This window comes from Vulpes vulpes, chromosome 12, assembly GCF_048418805.1.
Source record: "Vulpes vulpes isolate BD-2025 chromosome 12, VulVul3, whole genome shotgun sequence".
In the NCBI taxonomy this organism is placed as follows: Eukaryota; Metazoa; Chordata; class Mammalia; order Carnivora; family Canidae; genus Vulpes; species Vulpes vulpes.
Genome location: NC_132791.1, coordinates 19,588,058 through 19,601,334, shown reverse-complemented (window position 1 = coordinate 19,601,334; position 13,277 = coordinate 19,588,058). Strand labels below are relative to the sequence as shown.

The 13,277-nt window shown below is 44.1% G+C and overlaps 1 protein-coding gene across 4 annotated transcripts in view; it reads left to right on the top strand.

The window, feature by feature from the left end:
- Positions 1–13,277, top strand: part of TMOD1 (tropomodulin 1) — an 82,466-nt gene that overhangs the window by 34,341 nt on the left and 34,848 nt on the right. For all 4 annotated transcript variants that reach the window (XM_072727879.1, XM_072727881.1, XM_072727878.1 and 1 more), the window contains exons 3-4: positions 5,430–5,586; positions 12,315–12,434. In XM_072727879.1, the coding sequence (XP_072583980.1) occupies positions 5,430–5,586; positions 12,315–12,434 (277 nt within the window). The remainder of the gene's footprint in view (positions 1–5,429; positions 5,587–12,314; positions 12,435–13,277) is intronic.

Here is a 13,277-nt window from a genome sequence, read left to right as displayed (position 1 = left end):
CTGAACTAGCCCACAGTGGTCCTAGCTGGGGTGGCTTCTGAGGTAGCCCTGACCATAGCAATGATAATTGTGCAGATAGTTGATATTTGGCCTTATTGGCACCTGTTGCCAGGGTGTTAGAGCTCCTAACAGCACAGTTAAGGATCTGTCAAAGCTTCCATTGTCCTCTGGATAACTGGCCTCCAGACTGCGGGTGTGAAAGTCAGATTAAGATGTTAACCTGTCAAGCTGCACATCCGAGTTTTAATTTTACAGCATTTGAAAGGAAGTCACCATTTAAAAACCCGTGAGTAGGGAACCACAGGAAGAGGTTGCCTAATTTTTCCCCTATGATTATTTCTGAAAACATATTAAAAATTTCATGTGTTTTTATAATTTTTAAAACCACTGAATTAAAAACTTATGTATATACCTCTCGTACTCTAGCCCAGAGCCTGATATGGGCAAGACCCTCGAGTCAATATTTGTCAAATAAATGAATATCTTGACTTTCTCTACATTGGATTCTAGTCTGATAGGAACTTTAGATCAGATGTGGCAAAATGGCAACCCACAGACTCAGTCTGACCTGCAGATGTGTTTCATGTGACCTGAACATTGTTTTTAAAGTATTTGGATTTTGTGTCAATATTAAAAAATCAAGAGCTTTCACATAAAGATGAACAGATCTAAGACCACCACCCATATTCTTACATGGTGATACTTCCAGAGCTCAGTGGTGTAGAGGCACTGAAAGCTCCACTGTGCCACAGTCCTCACCACTCCCAAGCATCTAACAGATATAATTTTGGCCTAAGATCACAGAGCTGCCCTTGTCACATGAGCACATTTCCAAATATAAGGACATGAGGACATGCTCTAAGTCCTATGTACCGAAGTTGTCTCCCAAAGCAAATCTCCCCCCTCACCAACCTGTCTTTGGAGTGAAGATGTACCAATAAAATGGTTGTGGGAACTTTTTTCCTCACCGATTGGATAGCCTGGGTCTGAGACTCAGTTTTAGGTACTAAGAGTCATGAGAGATCCAAGGCTATATTTTCTCACCCATTTAACTTTTCCATGACTAATTTACATAGTGAGACTCATCATGTCATCAAATAGGACATCATTTTAAATTTAGCCTCCTCTGGCCTGGCCAGTCCTAACCATCACTACTGGCCACTGGCACACAACGAGACTTCTGTCCTTGGAGGTCCCTGACCGTTTAGCTACTGCATTAGGCATTTTTATAATTTTCCCCTGGAGAGCATATGCCCTTTTTTCCCCCTTAAAGTAGCCTCCACACCTAGCATGGAGCTCAGTGTGGGCCTTGAACTCACGACCCTCAGATCAAGACCTGACCTGAGATCCAGAATCAGATGCTTCGCCGACTGAGCCACCTAGGTGCCCCAACATATGCCATTTTTAAATAACAGCTTTGAGATATAATTCACAAACCGTAAAATTCACCCGCTTAAAGTGTGCAATGGTGGTGTTTCTTTAGTATATGCACAGAGTTGTACAACCATCACCACAATCACGTTTAGAACATTTTCATCGTCTAAGAGAGAAAGCCCTATTTCTCTCCAGCCTCCTCAGCTCTAGGCAACCACTTGTCTACTCTCTGTCTCTATAGGTTCAACACTTGGTATAAATGGATTCCGATACTGTAGTCCTTCGTGACTAGCTTCTTCCACTTAGCATGATGTTTTTAAGGTTTCACCTATGTTGTAGGCATTTGTCAGGACTATGTTTATTCTTACCACCACGTAGTGCTCTGTGGTACGTATGTACCACATTCTGTTTATCCACTCATTATTTGGACATTTGAGTTGTTTCAACTTTTTGGCTATTCTGGATAATGCTACAGTGCTACTATTCTCACCAACATTTGTGCTTTTCTGTCCTCTTTATTATAATCTGCCTGGTGGGTATGAAGTAGTGTCTCATTCTGGGTCTGATTTGCATTTCCTTGATGGCTAACAGCAGTGAGTATCTTTTCATATGTGTATTGGCCATTTTTGTCTTTCTTGGAGAAACATTTCTTCAGATCATTTGCCCATTTTTAAACTGGGTTAGTCGTCTTATATTTTCAGTCCTGAGAGCTCTTTACGTATTCTGGATTCTAGACCCTTATCAGATAGATGATCTGCAAAACTTTTCTTTCAAATTGTGGGCTGTCTTTTTATGTTCTTGCTAGTCTCCTTTGAAGCATAAACATTTTTAATGTTGATGAAGTCAATTTATCTGGTTTTTTTTCTTTTGTTGCTTATTGTTTTAGTAGCATATCCAAGAAACCATTGCCTAAGCTAGGGTCAGAGATTTATGCCTGTTTTCTTCTAAAAGTTTTATAGTCTTAGTGCTTACATTCAGATCTTTGATCCATTTGGAGTTAATTTTTGTATATCATGTGAGGTCACATGCCGTTTTCGAAAACAAGTTATAATGATAAATAACCATGAGTTTAAGAAATACGCAACTGCCTTTGGTTTTAATTAAATATCATTATGTTTTATTAAATATATCATTTAATGGGAAAAACCTTTCTAAAGAGGCTGGTTTCTCAATATTTACTTTAAAAATCTAATAATCTAAGAATTGTTAGAAAGGGCCTTTGATGTTTTTGTTTCTTAAAAAATCAACTGCTTTCAGTAAAGATTTAAATAAATTAAACCATATTTTAACATGCTATGTAAGTAATATTTTTAAAGTACATTAAAAACATCTTTATTCCCCTGTTGTAATATGGGCTTCAATTTAACAGTAGTTCTCAATGAGGGACCATTTTGCCCCCCAGGGGATATATGGCAACATTTGGAAACATTTTGGTTGTCGCAATGTGGAGGCGACGTGCTAGTAGCATCCATTAGGTAGAGGACACAAATGCCAGTAAACAGTTGACAAAGCATAGGACAGGCCCCATGATGAGGAATCATCCAGCCCCAAATGTGAATTGTGCCAAGGTTAAGAAACCCTACTTTAACTAAATCAGTGGCCTCTATCGGATATATTCTGAAAGAGATATGAGTTTGCAAATTCTCTCCTCCTCAGTTGTAGCCTTGTGGGTTTTTCCCATCACCGATCCTTTAGGGACCAACATGTGCCCCAGCACCTCACTGCCATCAAAACCCTTTAGAGTGACAAAAATCTATCAGGTCTTTCTTTGTGGGAATCATTGGGAAAACACTTGCTTTCAATGCTTACTTCATTTTATATTTGTGCATCTTCATTTCTTGAATTTGGAGACATATTTGGATAATACATCTCCATTTCAACATACACAGTTGGGTAACCAATCTCCTGCTAAAACGTATTTTATCTGATTATAAGTGGCAATTTGCGAGTGCTCAGCAGTGGGCTAAGCACTCTTCCTGCATTATCTAATTTAATGTTCTCTCTTTTTAAAAAAAAATTTTTTTTATTGGAGTTCAATTTGCCAACATTTAGCATAACACCCAGTGCTCATCCCGCCAAGTGCCCCCCTCAGTGCCCATCACCCAGTCACCCCAACCCCCGCCCACCTCCCCTTCCACTACCCCTTGTCTAATTTAACCTTCTCAATGAGCTCGAGACAGTAGCCATCATTATTCACAACTTATAGCTGTAGAAACTGAGGCCCAGTGATATTAGGCAACCTACCCGACATTATCTAGCTGGAGTCAGCACTACATCAGGCCAGGGCGTAAGCCTGATGGGGGTCAACTGTGAGGTGCAGGCATGTCACAGAGAATTTGGTTTGCTCAGAGTAGATAATCACAGATGGAGGTTTTTTCTCTCTTACTTGAGTCGTCATGATTGCCCCACCATGGGAGAGATGGGGTGGACACACAGCCAGCCACAGCAGATCCCATCTCACCCAGGACATGCCGACAGAAATGTACCTCACCTGTGGGCCTCATCCACCTGTGTGTCATGGTGGGCAGTAGCCAAGGACTACTGCATAAGAGAAACTGGGGTGTCTGTGGCATCACTTACATTCCTGATGCTCACCCCCAAATCAGTCATGGCTTTCTTTTCTACGTCCTGGCCCATGATCTTGTGACATGCTCCAACTCCCATACTTTGCTGACTCATGGCCCGCATCCACTTGCACCCAACACTCCGACCTGAGCAGTGCCTCAGTGGTAAACAGTGAGAAAACATCTTGTGAAAGATCATACTGCCCTTAAGCAGCAGCATTGTCCTCCCAAGCTTTAGCCCTCAGTATGCCAGGCCCACAGCTCTCTACATATACCTGATATCATCCCCTCTCAGAGGGGGCTTTCCAAAGGATCTGGACTATGTGGGGATGGCTGCAATTATGCATTTTGATAGTACAGAGATTGGAGGTGGGATGGCTCTCTAGGTTAGCTGGTTTGGGGGTGCAGCAAGAAGTGGGGTGAGATTCTGCTCACCTCTACCTTGCAGTCAACCTCCACTAGGTCCCCGAGTGAAAGGGGGTGGGGAGAGAGCAATAATTGGAAGTGAAGACTGCCCTCCTCCCCGGCATCTGAAGAAGAACCCTGGTTTTTGTTCTAGATCTGTCCCCGCAACTCCTTGGGCAAATCTTTCCTTGCTCTGGGCCTCAATTTCCTCTTGAAGGGAAGGTGTGTGCAATAGACACTCTCTAAGCATCCTTGCAACCATAAACTTCTTTGAATCTCTAAGGCACTGGGGGCTGAGGTAAGGGAAGACTACGTGACTCAAATCTACCCTAATTCTAGTCTGCTTTAATAGCAAGCCCTCACCTAGAAGCCTAACCGTGTTTGAAGAAGGAACACGATTGGCTGATGCTATCTTTCTTGAGACACCCATCTCCAAGGGCAACGTTCAAAATATTTAGCAGCCAGAGTGGCACGAGCATGGCCTGTCAGGAGGGTGGAAAGCAGCTGGGAGGGCCGTCCAGGGCTGCAGCCCAAAACCATGCCTCACCCACCCCATAGCTCTGCTGAGCCTTTCCCTGCTTGGTTATCGGGGCTGTCGCTTCTTCCCTGATTCCGCATGCAGGGCACTAACTCAAGGCCCTTGGGCGTCTTCTCACCCCAGCCACTGTATGCAATATAGCTGTAATTATCTGCATCCAAATGCCAACTTAATTATACTCACACTCACAGATGCCCTTGGAATGCCCCTGTATGCTAAGCCCTGTGTCGGCTGCTTCTTCACCCCCTTGCCGTCAGAAATATTGACGGTTTAGAGACTCTAGATAATTAAGAGACCTGAGTCCTAGCCTCACTATGCCTCTCATCTGCTGGGTGATCTTGGGCAAGTCTCTGCCCCTCCCAGGTGTCAGATTCCTCACATGTAAATGAATGGCCTGGATTGATTTGATGGGCTCTGAGGTCCCATTGGTCAAAGATGAATTTTGGGAGAAATGCAAGTCTTCAGCAGCTGACCACTCTCTTTCTCTTTCTCTCGTTCTCTCTCTCTCTCCCCCTCTGTGTCACCCGGCCCCACAACCTCCACTGTAGAATGCACTGCTGCCTGCAGGCCTGAGGCAGAAGGATCAGACCACCAAGGCGCCCACGGGCCCCTTTAAAAGGGAGGAGCTCTTGGATCACTTGGAAAAGCAAGCAAAGGAGTTTAAAGACCGAGAAGATCTGGTCCCCTACACAGGGGAAAAGCGAGGTACTGAATAATGTTACTCTTATAAATACATCACTCCCCATGCATCCTTGAGTGCCACCTGTATGCCAGGCCCTGTGCTGTGCCATATGGGTCTGGGCCTCCTAACCCTCATGCCCGCCCAGCCCAAATTCACAAACCCAACACCAAAAGCATCAATGCATGATGTAGATTTAGTGAAGTTTGGGGTAAACCAAGGAAAGAGTGATACCTTCCCAGATCAGTAAAACATTCCCCTAAATCCCCTTTAACCAGGGTGTCCTGATTATTTGTCATGCAAACCGAGATGCTTTTGAAAATCAAAGAGGACATGATTAATCAAGACATCGGGACATAAGGCCTGCACACGGCCCGTCCTGTACAAAGTGGGAGCAAGATCACCTGTCTCTACCCTAACTGTCCCTGCTCTCCCACCCCCCCCGACCCCGCCCAGTGTTCCTTTCTCTGGCAGCTGCATCCCCTCCTCCATCTGTCCTTCTGCGACTCTCTCTCTCCCAGCCCAACACAAGTCATCTAGAACAGAGAGGCACGCCCTGCCCCTCCGGCCCTCCCAGGACTTCCCCTTGCACTCCCAACCATTCTGCTGTGATCTTGTGTTGTGTTCCCCCTCGCTCACCCCGCTGCTGCCCCACAGGCCTCCTTCCATTCCTCACACATTCCAAGCTCTTTTCTGCCTCAGGACCTTTGCCCGGACCCTCTGCCTGGACTGCTGCTCCTGCTCTCTGGCTCATGCTGTCTTCATGGCTGCCTCTTCCTGCCCTAGTAGAGGCTTCATGGTTAGAAACACTGCCTGGAGCTAGATGTACCCTGGCTGCTATCCTGGCACTACCACTTACTAGCTGTGTGAGCTCGAGCAGAGTTTTGAATCTGCTATGCCTCTGTTTCCCCCTCTGTGAAATGGGGATGAGGAATATAATATTACCAGCCTCGTTAGGCTGTATGAGGATTGAGTTAAGATACATATAAAGCGCTTAGCTGGGCACCTGGCCCATAGTGAATGCTATGTAAGTACCAGCTATTATTATCCTCTTGGTCTCAACTGTACTGTCTCCTCTTTCAGGGGAGTCTTTCCTGTCCACTCTGTTTAGGACATACAGTCCCTTCAGCTCCCCCTGGGTTCTTCTCCATCTCAGGAGCCTGTGTATCCTTCAGAGCAATTTCCACTTTATCATTTTCTCTTTATTTACCATTCCTCTCTCCTACCGGCCGTGAGGGCAGGGCCTCAGGCTGGTTTTGCTCACACAGTACCCCCGGCACCCAGCACAGGGCCTGGTGTACAGTAGGGCTCCGTAGAGAGGTGTTGAATGAATGAGTTAAAATTAAATAAACCTACAGTGAATCTTGTGGGCTGCTTCCTTACAATAGAAGCTCCACGAGTACAAGGACCCCATCTGTCTGGTTCATCATTACATCTGCACCTAATAAACACTGGCACGTAGTAGGCATCCGATAAGCATTTGTGGAAAGAAAGCATTCATTCTAATCAGTTAATTCGTTGTGTAATGGTTTATTTCCAGGCTCTTCTATTCTCCCCACCCCCAAGATTATAAACGTGATGAGCCTAGGGTCCACGTCTGTGGCTTTTATCTCTATATCTCTGTCATATGATAACTAATCAAATGAAAAAGCAAGCAGAGGTAGCCTCATAGTGGGGGATCTTGAGCCATACAAACCCTAGACTTTGAGCTCAGTCCAGATTTTACAGAAAACCTAGAAGGTCAGGGAAGCCCAAGGGACATTTAGATTACAGAACATCTGGAGGATTGTGTGGTCTGAGGCATCCTGGAGGAGTGGCATGGGGAGGAGGCCTTGACCATGAGGGCTGGGTGTGCCCAGCTGAGAGTGGGCACGAGAGGTCTTTAAACAAGGCACTTGTGCCATGAGGAGTGATTTCTGTGCAGCAGATAAACATCATGGAATCTCTGGATTTCATGCAGCCTTAGAACTCCCTTTGTCCCACCTGTACATTTGAAAAAGGGGGACACCGAGGCTGTGAGAGAGTCAGGAGCACAGCTGGGTGGACTGAGGATGACCAAGGTCCCATGTGCCCACCACCCTACGAGGGAAGGAGCTGGAGATTGGGGGTGGGGGGTGGGGAAGGGAATCTGGGAGGTACACAGACCAATCCTGCTGCCCCTCCATGGCATGCTGGCCTGGCATGAAGCCAGGAACAGCTCTCCAGACTCCCAGAGCCTGACGGCCTTCATGAAAAACCACGCTGACCCAAGGAGGGTAGCTAGAATTTATTCTGTTTCCCTATGATGACACGCCTAAGAGATTTATCATCAGCACCACCAGCAGCAGCAGCAGCAGCACCATAAAGCATTTACATGATGATTGTTGGAGTCTTTACAGTTTGAATAAGTGGGGGTCTCAGCAGAGAGTGTGGAGAAGGACCCCGTCTGGCTCTAACAGGCAGACTCAGGGCCATGGTGTCTGGGCCTCGCTGAAAATTTACTTACCTAACGCCGGGCCTCGAACTAGCCAAGGATGAGGGGAAACAGCACCCCAGCCTCCACAATGCTGAAGAGAATACAGGAGGAGCCATAAACTGGTGTGAAGTCCTGAGGAATCTGGACTTTCATTCACTCTCACTCAATTGGGGGGGGGGGGGAGGATCAGAATAAAGCTTCTATGCAGGATGTTTTTAGTGCAGAATTATATTGAATTCTTCTTGTGGAATTAGATTTGACTGCACATGCTGAGGATAAAGTCAAATAAGAGAGATTTAAGCAAGACAAAGTTTTAACTTTCTTTCATTTAGCTGCAGGGCTAGGCATTCTGGGCTGGTAAGGGATCTTCCCTGGCATTAGCCATCAAGACCCTTTCCAGTTTTTCATTCTGCCCCCCGGGCAGTATGTCCTTGTCCTCATGGTCCATCTGGCTGCTGAAGCTCCAACCATCACATCCACATTCCAACTAGTAAGACGAAGGAAGGGAAGAAGTCCAAAGCCCCTTTTGTATCTTCGAGCCACTGCCTTTGCTGGAGGCACCTGCCACAGAGGTGTAAGAAACCACAGGTCTGACACATATATTGAAAGTCCAGCCTACACATTGCATTAGTCATTTTTACAGCACATTTTCTTTTTAACCATTTTGTTTTCTTTGTATGTTTTGCTCTTTTTCAGATATAGCTCTGTTGGAGGTTGTGATACATTTTCCCTCAGATGACTTTGTTATATGTTCTGCTCATATATGTAACTAATTTTTGCTATAAACAACTTAAACAATAAAATAAAGTAATTCAGGGTAATTCTCTCCACTGAGTGATAGGCACTGATTCCATTTTAGTGAATACTCTTCTGGACTTTTCTCTCTGCACTCCCCACCCTCCCCACCACTCCCATTACAATTGTGGTCCAAGTCTCCATCATCTGCAGCCTTGACTGTTGCAGGAATCTATCTCCTCACCAGCTCCAGGCTCCCATCCTCACCCCACTTTGGGTGATTCTCAATCAATAGCCAAAGTGAGCAAGTTTCTTTTTTTAAATTGAGGTAAAATCCACATAATATAAACTTAAGCATTGTAAAGCAAACAGTTCAGTGGCATTTAGTGCAGCCACAATGCTCTGCAACCCGCACCTCTGTATAGATCCAAAACATTTTCATTACTCCAGAATAAAACCCTATGCCTAATAAGCAGTCACCTCTCAGTCCCTGCACTCCAGCCCCTGGCAACCACCAATCTGTTTCTGTGGATATGTTTATTCTGGATATTTCCCATGAATTAAATCATATAATATGTGACTTTATGTGTCTGACTTCTTCCACTTAGCATATTGCTTTTGAGACTCACTAAATTCCTTTCTATGACTGAACAATATTACACAATTGGTTTACCCATTCATCTACTGGTGAACATTTTGGTGGTTTCCACTTTTTAGCTACTGTGATTAGTGTTATTATGAACATTCCTGTATAGGTATTTGTTTGAGTACCTGTTTTTAATTCTTTGGGGCTTATACATAGGAGTGGAATTACTGGATCACATGGTAATTCCACATTTGTACCATTTTACACAGCACCAGCAATATACAAAGGTTCCAGTCTCTCCACATCCTTGCCAACATTTGTTCTTATACATTTTGGTTTTTATTGGAGCCATCCTCATGGGTGTGAAGTGACTTCTCATCCTGGTTTTGATCTGCATTTCTCTAACGACCAATGCTGTTGAGCATCTTTGCGGGTGCTTATTGGCCATATGTATACTCTTTGCAGAAATAGCCTTAAGTTCTTTGTCCATTTTTAAATTGGGTTGTTTTTGTTGTTGAGTTGTAAAACTTTTTTATATATTCTGGATACTGGACCCTATCAGACATGTGACTTCAGTATGTTTGTCTTTTCACTTCCTTGATAATGTCTTTTGAGGGACAAAGATGTTAAATTTGGATAAATTTAATTGCTCTATTTTCTTCTTTTGTTGTCGTATCTAAGAGTATGTTGCCAAATCTAAAGTCATGAATATTTACACATAGATTTCCTCTAAGAGGTTTATAGTTTTAACTATCATATTTCAGTCACTGATCCATTTTTAGTTCATTATTTTGTATATGATGTGAGATAGGAGTGCAGCTTCATCCTTTAAATGTAGATGTCCGGTTCTAGTGCCACTTCTTCTTCTCTTTTAAATATTATTTATTTATTTGAGAAAGAAAGAAAGAGAGAGAGAGAGCAAGTGAACAGGAGAGGCAGAGGGAGAGGGAGAGAATCTCAAGCAGACTCCCTGCTAAGCACGGAACCTGATTCTCAGGACCCTGAGATCATGACCTGACCTGAAACCAAGAGTTGGATGCTTAACCAACTGTGCCACCCAGGTGTCCCCCAGCACCACTTCTGGAAGAAACAATTCTTCCCTGACTGAACGGTCTTGGCACCCTTGTTAAAACTCAATTTTCCACGGATGTATGGATTTATTTCTGGACTCTCAATCCTAGCCCATTGTCTATATGTCTATCCTTGTCAGTGCCACAGTATCTAGATTTGTAGTAAGTTTTGATATCAGGGAGTCTGAGCCCTCCGAGTTTGTTCCCTTCAAGATTGTTTTGCTTTTTTGGGACCTTTTATGATTCCTTATTAATTTGAGGAATTAATTGGCTTTTCTAGTTTTGAAAAAAGAAGAAAAGAAAAGAAAGAGGGCCATTGTAATTTTGATAAGGGTTGCCTTGAATCTGGAGATTGCTTCAGGCAGTGTTGCCATTTTTTTTTTTTTTTTTTAGTGTCGCTATTTTAACGTTGTCTCCCAATCCATGAACGTGGGATAGTTTTCTATCAAGTTTTCTTTCATTTCTTTCAGCAATGTTTTCTACTATTCCACACATGAGTCCTTCAGCTCTTTGGTTAAATTTATCCCTAAGCATTTTATTCTTCTGGATGCCATTGTAGGTGAAATTATTTTTCTAGTTTTCCTTTCAGACTGCTTATTACTGCTATGCAGAAATACCACCCGTTTGTGTACATCGATCTTATACCCTGTAACTTATTCCTAACAGTGTTTATCAGTCCTAACAGTGTTTTGTTGAATCTTTAGGGTTTTCTGCATATTATATCATGTCATCTACAAACTGAGATAATGTTATTTCTTCCTTTCCAGTCTGGATACCATCTTTTTTTTTTGCTTGTTCATTTGCTCTGACTGAAACTTTCAGTGCAGCGTTGAACAGCGACAGGGAAGGCAGGCATTCCTTGTCTTGCAGCTGATCTTTGAGGCATATTTCCTCCCTCTTTCAGGTCCCAGCTCATAGGCCATCATCTCAGTGGGGCCTTCTGTGATCACCCTACCCAAAAAAGCAGTGCCTGCCTCATCCAGACCCCAGCCTAGAACTTCCTAGTCTTTTGTTCTGCTTTATTTTCCTCGGCCATGCTTAATACCATGTGACATCTTTGCATGCTTATTTACTGTCTATCTCTTTCACTAAATTATAAATTGTTCTGTGCTGTTCCCCTCATTCCTAGAAAGGTGTCTGGTACTTAGGAAGCTCTCAGTAAATACCTGGTGCCTGAATGAAAGGATACATGCAGGCATGTATGCAATTTTCATCCATGGAATTAAATTGTTCCATTTTACAGACTTGCTTTTTCACACATTATGTCTTGGGCATATCCTTCTTCATAAGCAGATATCTCTATCATCCTTTATGATAACTGTGGGATCTCTATCATATCGATGTCCCATAATTTCTTCAACAACTTCCTGTTGGTGGTCAGTGCAATGATCATCCTTGTGTGCTTCTTTGCTCCCTTGTCCAGTCATGAGTCTGACACTTTAAAAATATCATGTCTCATAAGACAAGGATGCATTTTTGCTCCCTATTCTTTTAATAATCTGAATATGTTTTGTTTATTTTGTTTAGAAATGTTTCTAAATTTTTCTCTCCTATCCAAACCCTTGGTGAGGGTATCCCAGAGCCTGACATTCAATTACATTTTTCTTTTGTAGCTCTTGGCTACTTACAGGTCGTTTTCATTAATGACCAGTGTTTTCTATAGTGAGCGGTCTAGTTTGACCAAGTTTTAAAGTCCTTCTTTTCAAATGTGAGAGGTGCTCTGTTGGAGATCTCTAATTCTTGTTCTTTGGGGGAGTTTTGGCACTGGGTCCCCAGAGGGAGAAACCTGAAGTGACTGAGCTCAGCACCGAGAGACCCATAGGGATCTGGGACAGTCCACCTGGGGCCATCACCAGAGACTGCCCCAGTGCAGCTGCATGCCCTGTAACGGGCACTTGTGTCTTGCAGGAAAAGTCTGGGTCCCCAAGCAGAAGCCAATGGATCCCGTGCTGGAAAGTGTGACTCTGGAGCCAGAGCTGGAGGAGGCGTTGGCAAATGCCTCAGATGCAGAACTCTGTGACATCGCAGGTAAGAGGCTTTCCAGAAGCTTCTGCATGTCTTTTAGAACGGTTTGACCTGCCTCTTCAGGGAGTCTTGGATGGTTTATTTCAACATGAACACACTCTCTGTTTCTAAAAAGGACTAGAGGAGATTTCAAATATTAAGACAGAAACCCATTCACAAAAACCAAAATGAGGAAAATAGAAATAAAACCACCCAAACCTGTCACTCCACAGAGCCATCTGTTGTTGCCATGAGAGCCAATACCAGAGAGATGTGGAAACATCCCAGGGAGGGCCAGCATAGGTCCTCTACCAGCCACTGGATCAAATCTTGCCCAAGCCACCTGGGAAGAGAGAGCAAAGGGGAAGGGACAGAGGGTGTGGGCAGTTTGGATTTGGGAGGCTGGAGGGAAGTCATCTGACTTTACAACCTTGTAAGACTCAGAGAACTGGGCTTTGAGGACCTCGCCCACTCATCTCATATTTGTATAACACTATCCATCTCAAAATGTGTTCCCATACAATTTTCACAAATAACCCTTAAGCTCCAGAAGGTGGCCTGATATTCAGAGCTCTTCATTACCCTTGTCTCCCTGCTACAGTCTAGTCCCTGCCCTGTGTGCCCTGAGTTCTGGCCCTGTCGGGGATTGGGCTCGGGCTACAGCAAACACCCCACATGCCCACTGTAGTACTGCTCCTTGGCCTGGAGGGTAGGGTGTGGTCTTTTCATTCTGCAAACATGGGAGCTGCTAACCCCTCAGCCCAGATAGTGACAGGAGGTGGATAGGGTGAGAAGAGACTCAAGGCAAGTGGGAAGGGGAGAGAAAACCTAGAATCAGCTGTGACTGTCCAGCCATGATACTGAAGT